The sequence below is a fragment of the Lissotriton vulgaris genome, chromosome 5 (genome assembly GCF_964263255.1).
Source record: "Lissotriton vulgaris chromosome 5, aLisVul1.2, whole genome shotgun sequence".
NCBI lineage: Eukaryota > Metazoa > Chordata > Amphibia > Caudata > Salamandridae > Lissotriton > Lissotriton vulgaris.
In genome coordinates, this window is record NC_141693.1 from 1,727,100,974 (window position 1) to 1,727,121,593 (window position 20,620).

General features: G+C 54.5%; 1 protein-coding gene across 1 annotated transcript in view; it reads left to right on the forward strand.

The window, feature by feature from the left end:
- The window catches only part of PYY (peptide YY), a 69,839-nt gene extending 49,549 nt beyond the window's left edge, over positions 1-20,290 (forward strand). Inside the window, exons 3-4 of the mRNA XM_086920473.1 lie at positions 17,371-17,454; positions 19,824-20,290. Of these exons, the coding sequence (XP_086776599.1) occupies positions 17,371-17,454; positions 19,824-19,848 (109 nt within the window). The 3' untranslated portion in view covers positions 19,849-20,290. The remainder of the gene's footprint in view (positions 1-17,370; positions 17,455-19,823) is intronic.
- The last annotated feature ends 330 nt before the right edge of the window (positions 20,291-20,620 follow it).

Consider the following 20,620-nt stretch of genomic DNA (forward strand, 5'->3'; position numbering starts at 1 on the left):
GCTCCTAGGTGGTAAAGCTAAAAATGGGGTAGAAATGGTAGGATACCTAAATTGTAATGGGTTTAGGTGTACCTAACAACTCCTGTCTGCCAACATGTGAGTGCATAATTCATTGTACTTTTTTGCCAGTACTTTCCAGCATCAGCCACAAGCACTTTTTAAAACATTATCCAATGCTGAACAGAACCTTCACAAACATTGGAAAAAGCAATAGGTCGACCAGGGCCGGACTGGCTACCGGGCGTTTTGGCATTCTGCCGAGCTGGAGGCTGATGTCACTGCGGTGGGGGCTGATTTAGTTGATGGAGACCTGCGTGTGCTTCGAAATAAACAAAGCAAAACGAATTTCGTTCAGCGCATGCAGGTCCCCATCAACTAAATCAGTCCCCAGCTCGGCAGCATGCCAAAACGCCCGGTAGCCAGTCCGGCACTGAGGTCGACAAGGGCAACGCCAGAGGGCAAAGCTATTAGCTTTGCTAATACTTGTTAATTTTAGAAATATGGCGTGTTGAGTAACAAAGAAGATTTAGGTTTTAGGTAACTACCTGAGTAGCAGAATAAACCACCATAAATAGCCATTGTTTAGGGATCATTTCTGAAAGGTTTCTCAAGGCTTTAGGGTTCTTTGCAGCACATTAAAGTGATTGGAGACGGATAGCAATGCCAGACTGCACTTGGCTTCCTCCTCCTCTGGGCCGCGCCTGCTCACTGCCACATTTTAAACTGCAACAGAGTGTGTAAACCAGTCTGATTAAAAGCAGGGAACTAAAAGTTTCACATAGCAATTATTGCATTAGCCCACTGAGTTAACTTTGTGGCGCTGCAACTTGCAACCTGTTGGTGTCATATACGTTTCTTGAGAAAGCCATCCCACTGATCTTGACTCTTTAGATTACAATTTACCATCTACTAGTTCTATTTACGTTTCACAAATTAAGTGCTAGCCGTGAAAGTGGCCTGCACCAGTGGTGGATGTTGGCTGCATCACTTATGGAAGTAGACGGTAGACTTCTAAGAACAACATTGGCAGCCTTGCACTTCTGTGTTTTTTAGGGCGAGCCTGCTGTGCACATGTGCACAGCTGGAAGCTCTATAGGGGCTTATCCAGTGTTTAACCACCACTGGCGATTCCACTGGCGAATCCTTTGAGTGCATGTGCTTTTTAGGTCATTGCGCAAGCGCAAGCCCTAAAAAGCGCGTGCACAATGCCACCAGCCGCCTGCCTGCCTGCCTCGCATTACCACATCAAAGGCAGCCCTCCCAGCTCATTTCTCACCAGCTAATTATTCACGGCCGGCCGGCCGTACTTTCAGTTTCACGGCCGGAGGCCGTGTCTCCTTTTAAAACTTGTTTAACATGTTTCTTTGAGGTATAAAGAAATTAGAGACAGGCGTTTTATTTAGGGATTGTGACTTCCATGCATGCTGATTACCCATTCCGGGGACAGTTCCATTTCTATTTTCCACCTGCCCTGAACAATTGATAAATCAGCATCTCTAACCAAGATAATGCAGGGGCTATTCGGGAGATTTCTCTTTAGAGAGCAGGGCAGAGAAAGCCAAGTAAGGCTATGTCTTCCCACCTTTCCCGCGCACGTGAAGGGGCACAGACGTCAAACACCATGCCTTTGAAATGCACCAACCTTTCATTAAATCTCAGATCCCTTAAAAGCAGAGGCCGATACCGCACGTTTTCCCTCCAGCTTGCCATGTGTCTTGCATTTCCGCCTCGTTTCTGGTGCTTTCTGTTTGTTCTTCACAGTCATTAACCGCCGCCTGCCATTAGAAGGCTGTAAAGTATTCCATGTGCCATTAAGGCGTCCGAGGGTCTTTGAATGCTGAGTGCACGCATCCGCCTCTTTCATTCCAAACTCAGCTGAGACTCCAGCGCCTTAGTGACAGCCCCAATCTCTCGAACGAGTGTATTTGCATCGTGTTGGTCACACCGAAAATATCTGCACACAAGGTAGGAAGATGGAAAAGCTACCAGGTTACAATGTCACAGACACACAACTCCCTCGAGATTCGGGTTTTAGCACGAGCTCGGAGTGTGGAGTAGAGTTGTGTGTGTTGAGTGTGCTCCCCAAACATATCGCATCATAATTTGCACGAAGCATACCTGCAGCTCAATTTCTGTGTCACCCTCCCCTATCAAGGCATTTTTTTCTGAGCGGTGTCATAGCTAAGTGGGTTAATGTGCATGTTGTAGAGAACTGTGTGCAATTTGAAGATCATGGGTCCTGCGCTCACTAATGCAGCTCTCATTGTTAATGTGTCTATGACCAGTGCTGTAACTTTCGTGAAAGTTGAGGTGTGTTCTCTAAAGGGCATGACCAAAAAAAAGTGTAACTAGAAATCCTTTCGAAGATGCATGGCCTACGTAATATGGCTGTGGTTTAAAGCACGTGACCTGGCATGCATGAAGAAATTGAATGAACGCCACAAAACAGATTTATTTGTACCGTACTGCACAATTGGAACGAAACTAGTCGTTCCATGGTCAGCAGTTTAACCACTCTGATGCTGAGTGAGTAAGCACTCGGATTCTAATATTGCTAAACAAATTTCTTGAAGTTGATTTGAAATACATCTCTAGATAATGTACTATCCGTTGTTTTATTACAACATGAGTGTTCTGACACCAGGGCCTCCTCGTAATAAGACCATTGAATCCTGCTCCACCGAGGCACCCATCATACAGCTCCACCGATGCACCAACCACACAGCTCCACTGAGGCACCCACCACCCAGCTCCAATGATGCACCCACCACCCAGCTCCACCGATGCACCCACCACACAGCTCCACCTACACAGGTCCACAGATGCACCCACCACACAGCTCCACCAATGCACCCACCACCCAGCTCCACCGATGTACCCACCACCCAGCTCCACCAATGCACCCAGCACACAGCTCCACCGAGGCACCCACCACACAGCTCCACCGAGGCACCCACCACACAGCTCCACCGAGGCACCCACCACACAGCTCCACCTACACAGCTCCACCGATGCACCCACTACACAGCTCCACTGATGCACCCACCACCCAGCTCCACTGATGCACCCACCACCCAGGTCCACCGATGCACACAGCTCCAACGACACAGCTCCACCGATGCACCCACCACACAGCTCCACTGATGCACCCACCACACAGCTCCACCGATGCACCCACCACACAGCTCCACCGATGCACCCACCACACAGCTCCCCCGAGGTACCCACCACACAGCTCCACCGAGGTACCCACCACACAGCTCCACCGAGGTACCCACCACACAGCTCCACCGACACAGCTCCACCGATACACCCACCACACAGCTCCACTGAGGCACCCACCACACAGCTCCACTGAGGCACCCACCACACAGCTCCACCGAGGCACCCACCACACAGCCCTACCGATGCACCCACCACACAGCTCCACCGATGCACCCACCACACAACTCCACCGATGCACCCACCACACAGCTCCACCGAGGCACCCACCACACAGCTCTACCATGCCCCACCACACAGCTCTACCATGCCCCACCACACAGCTCTACCATGCCCCTCCACACAGCTCCACCGATGCACCCACCACACAGCTCCACCAATGCACTCACCACACAGCTCCACCGATGCACCCACCACACAGCTCCACCGATGCACCCACCACACAGCTCCACCGAGGCACCCACCACACAGCTCTACCATGCCCCACCACACAGCTCCACCGAGGCACCCACCACACAGCTCCTCCGAGGCACCCACCACACAGCTCCTCCGAGGCACCCACCACACAGCCCTACCGAGGCACCCACCACACAGCTCCACCGAGGCACCCACCACACAGCTCCACCGAGGCACCCACCACACAGCTCCACCGAGGCACCCACCACACAGCTCCACAGATGCACCCACCACACAGCTCCACCTACACAACTCCACCGATGCACCCACTACACAGCTCCACTGATGCACCCACCACCCAGCTCCACTGATGCACCCAACACACAGCTCCACTGATGCACCCAGCACACAGCTCCCCAGAGGTACCCACCACACAGCTCCACCGAGGTACCCACCACACAGCTCCACCGAGGTACCCACCACACAGCTCCACCGAGGTACCCACCACACAGCTCCACCGACCCAGCTCCACCGATGCACCCACCACACAGCTCCACTGAGGCACCCACCACACAGCTCCACCGAGGCACCCACCACACAGCCCTACCGATGAACCCACCACACAGCTCCACCGATGCACCCATCACACAGCTCCACCGATGCACCCACCACACAGCTCCACGAGGCACCCACCACACAGCTCTACCATGCCCCACCACACAGCTCCACCGATGCACCCACCATACAGCTCCACCGATGCACCCACCACACAGCTTCACCGATGCACCCACCACACAGCTCCACCGAGGCACCCACCACACAGCTCTACCATGCCCCACCACACAGCTCCACCGATGCACCCACCACACAGCTCCACTGATGCACCCACCACACAGCTCCACCAACACAGCTCCACTGAGGCACCCACCACACAGCTCCACTGATGCACCCACCACACAGCTTCACCGATGCACCCACCACACAGCTCCACCGACACAGCTCCACCGATGCAGCCACCACACAGCTCCACCGATGCAGCCACCACACAGCTCCACCGATTGCAGCCACCACACAGCTCCACCGATGCAGCCACCACACAGCTCCACCGACACAGCTCCACCGACACAGCTCCACCGATGCACCCACCACCCAGCTCCACCGATGCACCCACTACACAGCTCCACCAACACAGCTCCACCAATGCACCCACCACACAGCTCCACAGATGCACCCACCACACAGCTCCACCGATGCAGCCACCACACAGCTCCACCGACACAGCTCCACCGATGCACCCACCACCCAGCTCCACCGATGCACACACCACACAGCTTCACCGACACAGCTCCACCGATGCACCCACCACACCGCTCCACCGATGCACCCACCACACAGCTCCACCGATGCACCCACCACACAGCTTCACCGAGGCACCCACCATACAGCTTCACCGAGGCACCCACCATACAGCTCCACCAAGGCACCCATCACACAGCTCCACAGATGCACCCACCACACAGCTCCTCCGAGGCACCCACCACACAGCTCCACTGATGCACCCACCACACAGCTCCACCGACACAGCTCCACCGATGCACCCACCACACAGCTCCACTGAGGCACCCACCACACAGCTCCACCGAGGCACCCACCACACAGCTCCACCGAGGCACCCACCACACAGCTCCACCGAGGCACCCACCACACAGCTCCACCGAGGCACCCACCACACGGCTCTACCATGCCCCCACCACACAGCTCTACCATGCCCCCACCACACAGCTCCACCGATGCACCCACCACACAGCTCCACCGACACAGCTCCACCGATGCACCAACCACCCAGCTCCACCGATGCACCCACCACACAGCTCCACCGATGCAGCCACCACACAGCTCCACCGATGCAGCCACCACACAGCTCCACCGATGCACCCACCACACAGCTCCACCGACACAGCTCCACCGATGCACCCACCACCCAGCTCCACCGATGCACCCACCACACAGCTCCACCGATGCACCCACCACACAGCTCCACTGATGCACCCACCACACAGCTCCACTGATGCACCCAACACACAGCTCCACTGATGCACCCAGCACACAGCTCCCCAGAGGTACCCACCACACAGCTCCACCGAGGTACCCACCACACAGCTCCACCGAGGTACCCACCACACAGCTCCACCGAGGTACCCACCACACAGCTCCACCGACCCAGCTCCACCGATGCACCCACCACACAGCTCCACTGATGCACCCACCACACAGCTCCACCAACACAGCTCCACTGAGGCACCCACCACACAGCTCCACTGATGCACCCACCACACAGCTCCACCGATGCACCCACCACACAGCTCCACCGACACAGCTCCACCGATGCAGCCACCACACAGCTCCACCGATGCAGCCACCACACAGCTCCACCGATTGCAGCCACCACACAGCTCCACCGATGCAGCCACCACACAGCTCCACCGACACAGCTCCACCGACACAGCTCCACCGATGCACCCACCACCCAGCTCCACCGATGCACCCACTACACAGCTCCACCGACACAGCTCCACCAATGCACCCACCACACAGCTCCACAGATGCACCCACCACACAGCTCCACCGATGCAGCCACCACACAGCTCCACCGACACAGCTCCACCGATGCACCCACCACCCAGCTCCACCGATGCACACACCACACAGCTTCACCGACACAGCTCCACCGATGCACCCACCACACCGCTCCACCGATGCACCCACCACACAGCTCCACCGATGCACCCACCACACAGCTTCACCGAGGCACCCACCATACAGCTTCACCGAGGCACCCACCATACAGCTCCACCAAGGCACCCATCACACAGCTCCACAGATGCACCCACCACACAGCTCCTCCGAGGCACCCACCACACAGCTCCACTGATGCACCCACCACACAGCTCCACCGACACAGCTCCACCGATGCACCCACCACACAGCTCCACTGAGGCACCCACCACACAGCTCCACCGAGGCACCCACCACACAGCTCCACCGAGGCACCCACCACACAGCTCCACCGAGGCACCCACCACACAGCTCCACCGAGGCACCCACCACACGGCTCTACCATGCCCCCACCACACAGCTCTACCATGCCCCCACCACACAGCTCCACCGATGCACCCACCACACAGCTCCACCGACACAGCTCCACCGATGCACCAACCACCCAGCTCCACCGATGCACCCACCACACAGCTCCACCGATGCAGCCACCACACAGCTCCACCGATGCAGCCACCACACAGCTCCACCGATGCACCCACCACACAGCTCCACCGACACAGCTCCACCGATGCACCCACCACCCAGCTCCACCGATGCACCCACCACACAGCTCCACCGATGCACCCACCACACAGCTCCACTGATGCACCCACCACACAGCTCCACCGATGCACCCACTACACAGCTCCACCGACACAGCTCCACCAATGCACCCACCACACAGCTCCACAGATGCACCCACCACACAGCTCCACCGATGCAGCCACCACACAGCACCACCGACACAGGTCCACTGATGCACCCACCACCCAGCTCCACTGATGCACCCAGCACACAGCTCCAACGACACAGCTCCACCGATGCACCCACCATACAGCTCCACTGATGCACCCACCACACAGCTCCACCGATGCACCCACCACACAGCTCCCCCGAGGTACCCACCACACAGCTCCACCGAGGTACCCACCACACAGCTCCACTGAGGTACCCACCACACAGCTCCACTGACACAGCTCCACCGATGCACCCACCACACAGCTCCACTGAGGCACCCACCACACAGCTCCACCGAGGCACCCACCACACAGCCCTACCGATGGACCCACCACACAGCCCTACCGATGCACCCACCACACAGCCCTACCGATGCACCCACCACACAGCTCCACCGATGCACCCACCACACAGCTCCACCGAGGCACCCACCACACAGCTCCACCGAGGCACCCACCACACAGCTCTACCATGCCCCACCACACAGCTCCACCGATGCACCCACCACACAGCTCCACTGAGGCACCCACCACACAGCTCCACTGAGGCACCCACCACACAGCTCCACTGAGGCACCCACCACACAGCTCCACTGATGCACCCACCACACAGCTCCACCGATGCAGCCACCACACAGCTCCACCGATGCACCCACCACACAGCTCCACCGACACAGCTCCACCGATGCAGCCACCACACAGCTCCACCGATGCAGCCACCACACAGCTCCACCGATGCAGCCACCACACAGCTCCAACGACACAGCTCCACCGACACAGCTCCACCGATGCACCCACCACCCAGCTTCCCCGATGCACCCACTACACAGCTCCACCGACACAGCTCCACCAATGCACCCACCACACAGCTCCACAGATGCACCCACCACACAGCTCCACCGATGCAGCCACCACACAGCTCCACCGACACAGCTCCACCGATGCACCCAGCTCCACCGATGCACACACCACACAGCTTCACCGACACAGCTCCACTGAGGCACCCACCACACAGCTCCACTGAGGCACCCACCACACAGCTCCACTGATGCACCCACCACACAGCTCCACCGATGCACCCACCACACAGCTCCACAGATGCAGCCACCACACAGCTCCACCGATGCAGCCACCACACAGCTCCACCGATGCAGCCACCACACAGCTCCACCGATGCAGCCACCACACAGCTCCACCGACACAGCTCCACCGACACAGCTCCACCGATGCACCCACCACCCAGCTCCACCGATGCACCCACTACACAGCTCCACCGACACAGCTCCACCAATGCACCCACCACACAGCTCCACAGATGCACCCACCACACAGCTCCACCGATGCAGCCACCACACAGCTCCACCGACACAGCTCCACCGATGCACCCACCACCCAGCCTCACCGATGCACACACCACACAGCTTCACCGACACAGCTCCACCGATGCACCCACCACACCGCTCCACCGATGCACCCACCACACAGCTCCACCGATGCACCCACCACACAGCTCCACCGATGCACCCACCACACAGCTTCACCGAGGCACCCACCATACAGCTTCACCGAGGCACCCACCACACAGCTCTTCCGAGGCACCCACCACACAGCTCCACTGATGCACCCACCACACAGCTCCACCGATGCACCCACCACACAGCTTCACCGAGGCACCCACCACACAGCTCCACCGATGCACCCACCACACAGCTCCACCGATGCACCCACCACACAGCTCCACCGAGGCACCCACCACACAGCTCTACCATGCCCCACCACACAGCTCCACCGATGCACCCACCACACAGCTCCACTGATGCACCCACCACACAGCTCCACTGACACAGCTCCACCGATGCACCCACCACACAGCTCCACTGAGGCACCCACCACACAGCTCCACGAGGCACCCACCACACAGCTCCTCCGAGGCACCCACCACACAGCCCTACCGAGGCACCCACCACACAGCTCCACTGAGGCACCCACCACACAGCTCCACAGATGCACCCACCACACAGCTCCACCTACACAGCTCCACCGATGCACCCACTTCACAGCTCCACTGATGCACCCACCACCCAGCTCCACTGATGCACCCAACACACAGCTCCACTGATGCACCCAGCACACAGCTCCAACGACACAGCTCCACCGATGCACCCACCACACAGCTCCACTGATGCACCCACCACACAGCTCCACCGATGCACCCACCACACAGCTCCCCCGAGGTACCCACCACACAGCTCCCCCGAGGTACCCACCACACAGCTCCACCGAGGTACCCACCACACAGCTCCACTGAGGTACCCACCACACAGCTCCACCGAGGTACCCACCACACAGCTCCACCGACCCAGCTCCACCGAGGTACCCACCACACAGCTCCCCCGAGGTACCCACCACACAGCTCCACCGAGGTACCCACCACACAGCTCCACTGAGGTACCCACCACACAGCTCCACCGAGGTACCCACCACACAGCTCCACCGACCCAGCTCCACCGATGCACCCACCACACAGCTCCACTGAGGCACCCACCACACAGCTCCACCGAGGCACCCACCACACAGCCCTACCGATGGACCCACCACACAGCCCTACCGATGCACCCACCACACAGCTCCACCGATGCACCCACCACACAGCTCCACCGATGCACCCACCACACAGCTCCACCGAGGCACCCACCACACAGCTCTACCATGCCCCACCACACAGCTCTACCATGCCCCACCACACAGCTCCACCGATGCACCCACCACACAGCTCCACCGATGCACCCACCACACAGCTTCACCGATGCACCCACCACACAGCTCCACCGAGGCACCCACCACACAGCTCTACCATGCCCCACCACACAGCTCCACCGATGCACCCACCACACAGCTCCACTGATGCACCCACCACACAGCTCCACCGATGCACCCACTACACAGCTCCACCGACACAGCTCCACCAATGCACCAACCACACAGCTCCACAGATGCACCCACCACACAGCTCCACCGATGCAGCCACCACACAGCTCCACCGACACAGCTCCACTGATGCACCCACCACCCAGCTCCACTGATGCACCCAGCACACAGCTCCAACGACACAGCTCCGCCGATGCACCCACCATACAGCTCCACTGATGCACCCACCACACAGCTCCACCGATGCACCCACCACACAGCTCCCCCGAGGTACCCACCACACAGCTCCACCGAGGTACCCACCACACAGCTCCACTGAGGTACCCACCACACAGCTCCACCGACACAGCTCCACCGATGCACCCACCACACAGCTCCACTGAGGCACCCACCACACAGCTCCACCGAGGCACCCACCACACAGCCCTACCGATGGACCCACCACACAGCCCTACCGATGCACCCACCACACAGCCCTACCGATGCACCCACCACACAGCTCCACCGATGCACCCACCACACAGCTCCACCGAGGCACCCACCACACAGCTCCACCGAGGCACCCACCACACAGCTCTACCATGCCCCACCACACAGCTCCACCGATGCACCCACCACACAGCTCCACTGATGCACCCACCACACAGCTCCACCGACACAGCTCCACTGAGGCACCCACCACACAGCTCCACTGATGCACCCACCACACAGCTCCACTGATGCACCCACCACACAGCTCCACCGATGCAGCCACCACACAGCTCCACCGATGCACCCACCACACAGCTCCACCGACACAGCTCCACCGATGCAGCCACCACACAGCTCCACCGATGCACCCACCACCCAGCTTCCCCGATGCACACACTACACAGCTCCACCGACACAGCTCCACCAATGCACCCACCACACAGCTCCACAGATGCACCCACCACACAACTCCACCGATGCAGCCACCACACAGCTCCACCGACACAGCTCCACCGATGCACCCAGCTCCACCGATGCACACACCACACAGCTTCACCGACACAGCTCCACTGAGGCACCCACCACACAGCTCCACTGAGGCACCCACCACACAGCTCCACTGATGCACCCACCACACAGCTCCACCGATGCACCCACCACACAGCTCCACCGATGCACCCACCACACAGCTCCACCGATGCAGCCACCACACAGCTCCACCGATGCAGCCACCACACAGCTCCACCGATGCAGCCACCACACAGCTCCACCGATGCAGCCACCACACAGCTCCACCGATGCAGCCACCACACAGCTCCACCGACACAGCTCCACCGACACAGCTCCACCGATGCACCCACCACCCAGCTCCACCGATGCACCCACTACACAGCTCCACCGACACAGCTCCACCAATGCACCCACCACACAGCTCCACAGATGCACCCACCACACAGCTCCACCGACACAGCTCCACCGATGCACCCACCACCCAGCTCCACCGATGCACACACCACACAGCTTCACCGACACAGCTCCACCGATGCACCCACCACACCGCTCCACCGATGCACCCACCACACAGCTCCACCGATGCACCCACCACACAGCTTCACCGAGGCACCCACCATACAGCTTCACCGAGGCACCCACCACACAGCTCCTCCGAGGCACCCACCACACAGCTCCACTGATGCACCCACCACACAGCTCCACCGATGCACCCACCACACAGCTTCACCGAGGCACCCACCACACCGCTCCACCGATGCACCCACCACACAGCTCCACCGATGCACCCACCACACAGCTTCACCGAGGCACCCACCATACAGCTTCACCGAGGCACCCACCACACAGCTCCTCCGAGGCACCCACCACACAGCTCCACTGATGCACCCACCACACAGCTCCTCCGAGGCACCCACCACACAGCTCCACTGATGCACCCACCACACAGCTCCACCGATGCACCCACCACACAGCTCCACCGAGGCACCCACCACACAGCTCTACCATGCCCCGCCCCACAGCTCCACCGATGCACCCACCACACAGCTCCACTGATGCACCCACCACACAGCTCCACCGACACAGCTCCACCGATGCACCCACCACACAGCTCCACTGAGGCACCCACCACACAGCTCCTCCGAGGCACCCACCACACAGCTCCTCCGAGGCACCCACCACACAGCCCTACCGAGGCACCCACCACACAGCTCCACCGAGGCACCCACCACACAGCTCCACAGATGCACCCACCACACAGCTCCACCTACACAGCTCCACCGATGCACCCACTACACAGCTCCACTGATGCACCCACCACCCAGCTCCACTGATGCACCCAACACACAGCTCCACTGATGCACCCAGCACACAGCTCCAACGACACAGCTCCACCGATGCACCCACCACACAGCTCCACTGATGCACCCACCACACAGCTCCACCGATGCACCCACCACACAGCTCCCCCGAGGTACCCACCACACAGCTCCCCCGAGGTACCCACCACACAGCTCCACCGAGGTACCCACCACACAGCTCCACCGAGGTACCCACCACACAGCTCCACCGAGGTACCCACCACACAGCTCCACCGACCCAGCTCCACCGATGCACCCACCACACAGCTCCACTGAGGCACCCACCACACAGCTCCACCGAGGCACCCACCACACAGCCCTACCGATGGACCCACCACACAGCCCTACCGATGCACCCACCACACAGCTCCACCGATGCACCCACCACACAGCTCCACCGATGCACCCACCACACAGCTCCACCGAGGCACCCACCACACAGCTCTACCATGCCCCACCACACAGCTCTACCATGCCCCACCACACAGCTCCACCGATGCACCCACCACACAGCTCCACCGATGCACCCACCACACAGCTTCACCGATGCACCCACCACACAGCTCCACCGAGGCACCCACCACACAGCTCTACCATGCCCCACCACACAGCTCCACCGATGCACCCACCACACAGCTCCACTGATGCACCCACCACACAGCTCCACCAACACAGCTCCACTGAGGCACCCACCACACAGCTCCACTGATGCACCCACCACACAGCTCCACCGATGCAGCCACCACACAGCTCCACCGATGCAGCCACCACACAGCTCCACCAATGCACCCACTAAGCTCCACCGATGCACACACCACTCAGCGCAACCACAGCATCACTCAGCGCAACCACAGCATCATTCAGCGCAACCACAGCATCACTCAGCACCACCACAGCATCACTCAGCACCACCACAGCATCACTCAGCGCAACCACAGCATCACTCAGCGCAACCACAGCATCACTGGTTCAAATATGTTCTTTCAATGTTTCAAACTGTTTTCAAGCTTTCACGCTTTATTACAAATCACAAAAAGATGTTAATATTTCACTTCTGTTCTTGGATTTTCGTCGCAATAAAAAACACTGAACATAATCTTCACAAAAGTTATTTACAAAAGTTTAAGCTATTGCCATTACAAATTAAAAAAAATATTTAAGTATTATTTAAAAGCCATTGTTATTTGTAATATTAATACATCTAAGTCACGTAAATACAAAACATGTTGCATTACAAATGCTATAGGTGTCACATTTGCGAAAGTTATAACTATTGGCATTGTAAATGACAAAGCTATTAATTTAGCTATTTTAAAAAATAACACAAATAAAAAAAATTCATTTGTAAGACCAATAGCTCAAACTTTCCTAATGCGAGCCCTATTGCATTTCCAATGCTTGTTTAATGAATTAAGCATTGTGTCACTGTGTGGAGAGAGCATCTGAGTGGGTGTGTGGAGAACATTCTGGTGTGAGTGTATGGAGAGGTGTCTGATGTAGTTTTTGAGAAGAGCCGTCTGGTGTGTGTGTTTTGTCTGTGTTTGTGTATGTACATGCGGGGAGAGGTATCTGATATGGAGAAATGGAGAGATATCTGGTGTAGGTGTCTGAGCGGTATCTGGTATGGGAGTGTGCAGAGGTACCTGGTGTTGGTGTCTCAGAGGTAGGTTTCTTGCATGAGTACGTGGAAACAGCCGCGCTGCTGCAGGTAAGAGTGGTGGGGCCGGCTGGGGGGGATTTCGACAGACGACCACGAGGGAAAATTAATTATTTATTTAATTTTCCCTTGTGTTCGTCTCTCGAAATACCTGCAGTGGCCGAGGCTGTGTGGAAAGGCATCTAGGGACAGATTTACAAGCCCCTTGCGCCTCTTTTATGACACCATTGTGCCACTTTTGTGATGCAGCAGCCGCGCAAAAGATGCGCCATGGTGCGGGGTATTTACAACGTGACGCATCTGGGAGATGTGTCACGTTGTAAAGCCCTGCGCCACATGAAAGCTGCGTCAGGTTTCATGTGGGCGTTTCCACGCAGGGGGGGGCGTTCCGTAGCAGGAACGCCCCTGAAAAGTGACACAGTAAAATCTACAAGATTTCACTGAGTCACTTTACCAGCGCTGATGCGTCAAAACCCTGCGCCTGCTTGAAGCAGGCGTAAGGCTTGACGCACCACGTTACAGATAGGGCAAGTTGGAAAAGTGCTGGAGTTGCGTGCCGCTTGCAGCACATCTTCAGCACTGCGCCAACTTCACGCCCTAGATGCGACACGCATCTTTTTATTCCTGCTCCATGGTGCGCCGCATTGTAAATTCGGCGCATCATGGGTTGCGCAAGTATAAACTTGCGTGCCGCATCTTTCCTGGCGCATCTCTGCTGATTTGCAGAGATGCGTCCGGCAACATAAATCTGCCCCCTAATGTCTGTGGATGTGTGTGGAGAGGTACCTCAATCAATCAGGATTTATAAAGTGAGGCAAATCACCCGTCAGGGTCTCAAGGCGAGGGAATTACTAGCTGCTTCGCAGTGCTCTGTTTATTCCATGTAAGTAATGAAAACGAGGGAAAAACACTCAGAAAAATGGGGGGAGGAAGGAGAAAGCAGGAGGAAACAAGGCAAAAGCAAGAGAAAGCACTCAGAAAAACAGGGGAAAGAAAGGACAAAGCAGTATAAAATGAGGGCGAAGCAGGAGAAAGCCATCAGAAAAACAGGGGGAAATAAAGGAGAAAGCAGTAAAATGAAGCAAAAGCAGAACGCACACAGAGAAACGAGGATAGTAAGGAGAAAGCAGTAAAACAAAGCAAAAGCAAGAGAAAGCGCTCAGAGAGACAGTGAGGAAGCAAAGCAGCACACCAGCATGGGAGAGCTGGGCTGGTGGTTTTCTGTGTGTATGTGGAGAAGCAACTGGTGTGTTGTGTCTGTGTGTTTAGATGTGCATGGAGAGGCACCTAATGTGGGTGTGTAGAAAGGTATCTGGTGTGTCTATGTTTGCAGGCATGTGGAGAGGGTATGTGCTGTAGGTGAGTGGAGAGGCATCTAGTATTGAGAGGCCATTTGGTGTAGCTAATAAAGAGATAGCAGTTGTGTATGGATAAGCAATTGTTTTTGTGTGTGTGTGTGTGTGTGCATGGAGAGGTATCAAGTGTGCGTGTTTGGTTGGATGACGAGGACTGGCAGTCGACGGTCTCCTCTCCCAAGGAGGTTGCGATTCCGGCTCGGCTCGGTTAGTGCAGCTCAAGATACTCCATAGGATTTATGTAACGGCCCCCCGTCTGGTTAGAATGGGATTCTCTGAGGACGGTTTGTGTAAGCGGCGATGCAGGCTGGTTGGGACATTCCTCCACATTCTCTGGGAGTGTTGTGATGTGACTGTCTTCTGGAATGAGGTACATAAAATGATAGAGGAAGTTACGGGTGTTGCTCTTTTGCCCGAGGCCAGGCGTTGTTTATTGAATGTGTGGGAGCCAACGGATCACAATGCGGCACAAACTCAGTGGGTGACTCTTGGCAACATGATCGCTAAAAGAGATATAGCACAATTATGGGGATCCCAGAGGCCACCTACGGTTGAAGCATGGAGGGAGAATATGGACTGGGTGATGTTTAGGGAGAAAACTGTATACGTAGCCCGGGGGCGACCCCGGAAGTGGAGCAAGATCTGGGGTCTCTGGAACAGTTACCATGGTGGCATCTGCACTCCTCCCACGACAGCTAACGATGATGCTTCACTTTCCCCCCACCTCACGTTTTTACTGCAGCGTTATCCTGATGTCGTACTGACTTGTTTCTCCCCCCCCTCCCCCTTCCCATTGCCGATCGCAAATGATTCTGTACTGCCTTGTTCCTCCCTCGATTGAACGGGTATTATGTACATTGTAGTTTATTGCCTTATAATTTCAATAAAAAGAAACAAAAAAAAGTGTGCGTGTTTGGAGAGGTGGGTGAGTGGAGAGGGGTCTGGTTTGGGTTTGTGCAGAGAAATCCAGTGTGTATTTGTGTATGGACGGAGACGCAACTGGTATGTTTGTGTGTGTGGAGAGGTCTCTGGTGTGGGTATGTGGAGAGTTATCTTGTGTGGGTGGGCAGTTATCCCAAGTTGTTTCATAGAGACAAAACATCACTGGCGCGCAAAGGGAAGAAGCATGTTGTATTCGTAGCACTATAAGACTCATGATGGGGACATGCAGAGGGAAAGGCTGCACCCCAAAGGGCCCCATACCTCTCCCACAGACCAAATCACAGTAGGACACACATGGACTCAGTTTACTCATGGGTCCAAAGGAGGTGTGTGCACTCATTTTAAGAAAGGTGGAAACATATCCTTTGGTTTCTAATATGCTCTCGTGCAATCTTGGCAGAGCCTTAACTAGCAGAGGTGACCATGAAAATGCAAATGCAGCTGTTTTTTTTCTTTGTGAACCTTCATACTCTCATTATTGTACAACTGCAGGATACTGCTCCACTAGGGGCTGGAATGTATAAATAATGGGGGCGATCCTATATTACGACCTTCCATCTACCCTAGCCTCCATTGTTTTTATTCTTCCCAGGAAACAGTCTCACTGACTTCGAACACTACCCATGCGTAGGTAAACATCCACAATCCTCCACCAGTGAAATCAAAGCTTTGAGGGTCCTTGGACAAAAACACATACATTTGCAAGCACCTGTTTTAAGCGTAGAAGGAAACATGGCTGCTCCAGCATCTGGCGCCATGTTGTGGTAGTAGTGGTTATAGCCGTGATCGTTGCCATGAATATTAAGCAGGGCAGTCTTGCTTCAAAATCTATAGATTTTTTCCCAGGTCTGTGGCTACCAAGTTATTTTTCAAAACTCAAATCTAGGATCTTCTGTGGTGAGGAACTTGAGACAGAGTGGGAGGGAAGATTACGAGGTTGTTTCCTTGTGCTTAATTTTGTATTGTCCTTGCAGGTATGGTAAGAGGGCCAGTCCCGCGGAGGTCCTGATATCTGACCTGCTGTATGGAGACAACGTAGATAACCCCACGCGATCACGGTAAGTCTACAGCCTTCGCCTCCAAACGGTGCTGTATGGGATCACAAACTAGGCTTCATCGCTGTGTCTGAGGCCCACTAGAGTAAGCAGCAGTTCTTCTCGCATTCATCCTTTCAAGGATACACCTAGCTGAAGAAGACGCGTCTTTTTCAGCATTGTAGCAAGGTGATCCAGCCGGAGACGACAATAACAAAGTATATAAAAGCAATCCATACACTGAGACGGTGTCACAGTCAGAGACTAAACCATACTGAACAATCAGTAGTCTACAGCACTGGGCTTTTCTCGAACCAATAATTTAGGAATCCCCAATCCTTCATTGGGCCCATCAGAGTAATCAGCAGTTTGCTCTACTGTGCCCAGTGACTGATCGAGAATCCGTAACTCTAGAACAGTGGTCGTCAAACTTTTTAATACTGCACCCCCCTGAGTAAAACAAAATCACAATTATTCTCTTAAATTGGTGATGTTTAGATATGTCTAGACATATTTAAACATTGCAGTTAATGTGCAGCTACTCCTTTTAAAATGTAATCAAATACATGGTTGTCAAACATATAATTCTGGTCAAAGCACTGTTATCAGGATGATGATTCTCTTGGCTATAGCCTGGTGCCCCACTTTGGTTCCCTTAAACCCGCCCCCCAGGGGGTGCGGCCCCCAGTTTGAAGACATCTTCTCTGGAATATGTCCAAATGATCACTGAAGAATCCCTACAGTAGACTGTTACCTGCAGACCGATCAGCAGTCCTCAGCAATACAGTATGCTAAAAGCATCCAACAGCAGATTATCACAAACAGACTGATTGGCAGCCCACAATAATAGACCCGCCCCAAAAGATCAATTGGCATTTTTGAACAGGCAGCATGCATCATATAACTACAGAGTTCCCAAAACTAAACTGGTTCCAACAGATCAATTGACAAATGTGAAGTCTAGACTGTGCCAAACAGTCTATTCTGTAATCCTCAGACACTAGACCATGCCCAAAAGATTTAGTGATAATCTCTACTGAATGACTATGATTCTACAAACGGTAGATGCTTCTCCAAGAACAAGACAGTGTTGAGAGCCTGTAATACTAGATGTTGCCCTAAGGGTTTCAGTCAATTACCCTTTACACTTACTTCTCTTAGAAAGCAGAGCCTTTATCTACTTGTACTGTAAATAAGGGAGGTGGAAGTTTGCCCTGCGCCTAGGCGTCTTTTCTTCTAGTACCAGTAGTGTCTAGACTTGAATTTGCCGAGCTTCACACCAAGATGTGGACAGAGCAGGATGCAAAGCGCAAAATAAACAGAGTGAGTGTTAACATGTAGCATTTGCAAAAGTGTTGGGCAGCTAAGAAACAGAATTTCAAAGGCCTCTGACTCATATTGGGCAGAAGAGCTGGAGATAATTGGTACAACACCCACAACTAAGGAGGGGCTCATAGGCTTACACAATAATTATAGGGTATGACCAGAGATAACATGCAATGTTAATAGATTCAGAGTAAAGTTGCTACTAGTCAATCACAGTAGCATCAGGAATCAGGTGTCACACTCTGGAACAGCGCTACCAATAGAAAACAAATATTGAAAAGGATTCACTTTACTGCTGGAAATGATGAACACTTTTACCACCTTAAATAACCTTATCTGTTTCCTCACTGACAGATAAACAGTCTATGCTGCCAATACATGCTTATATCTGTCCGTATGCTGGCAATAAACTAACACCATATATCCAGAAGGTTAGCTAAACTTGTTAAGTGTTCGTTATTAACATCACATATCATAACCAAGCACATTTTCAAGATGGAACATAGCTCTAAAAACAAGGTTGATGCCGCAGATGGATTGCTAAATGAGATGAAATAATTTAACACATTCTGAAGAAGACCATAGAGAATGGTAGATGGCCAAAACATTGTTGACATTTCAAGATGACGGTAGATAGGTTGTATTGCAGCCCCTGTGCAGCCAGTATATTGTGTGGAATCAATTGTTGAAATACCAAAGAATATCACATCTCACTCACTGTGTGTGTGTGTGTGTGTGTGTGTGCGTGTGTATATTTATATACATATACGCACATACATACACACGGACATATATACAAGCGCAATGTGTGATGTGCGAGCTTGCACTGGTGGAAAACAGGGGGAGGTAAGGACCAGGGGAGATTTGTCAGAGCCTTTAGGTACTAACGTATGTTTCAGTGACCTGCCAATTGTCCACTTTCAGCGCCAGGACACTCTAGCCTGAGTAGCTGTGCGCTTTACCAAATCCGCTCATTCTTTCATTCATTCACGCATTGAATCATTTCATGAGTTTGTTTATTCTGAAAAATATTAGATGCTTGACAATGTTTCTCTTTCTATTTGCAGATATGACGACTCCTACATATGGTGACTGTGGCCTGTCTCCCGCTTACCCATCTCCTTTTTGATGTACCAATTATTGTTTTTATTGCGTCATTTTTCATTTTAATTGACACCCAATGATCCCAATCTGTACAGAGCATCTTCCTTCTCCAGGTTCCTGTCGACCGACCAGTTTCTGCATTGCCTCCCCCCCACTGCTACGCAGAGAGAGGTCCCATCATGACGCGGGTTGTGGTGTCGATGGGAGAGCACAACCCTAATGTGGGACACGTTGGAAGCTATCCATTGAAGGAGAAAGGGGTTTGGTGGGTGGGTGGCATCTGCTCTCGTCAATATTGTGAAAATGTGTGTGTGCTGTTCCAAAGCGAGGGCCAGCTGCGGTGATTTCTGATAGGCTGTTTCTGTTGCCGACTCTCTCTCTGTTCTCCGTGAATTCTCTGATCCACGATCACAATAAAGAGCAAGTTGAACGGAGAGTGTTGCTGCTAATTTCATCCTGATGAAAGTGCTGAGAATCATGAGGGCATTGTCTCTTGACAGCTTAGTGTTGGGTTCTGTCTTGGTGGAGAACCTCAGCTTATGAGATGACCACCTCCAAGGGCATACGCCCTGTGAAGGAGGCCTGAAGGCCAAAGAGTGCAAAACCTCAGAACATGGGTGCTGAAAAGATGGATTGACTCAGGAATATGAGACTCTGAGGTGAACATAGTCTACTGGATGGCACCCTCATACACATGCATGCTGTCAAAGGGTGACATCCTGAGGGACCACAGAGCTCTAAAGGTGGATGTGATTGAACC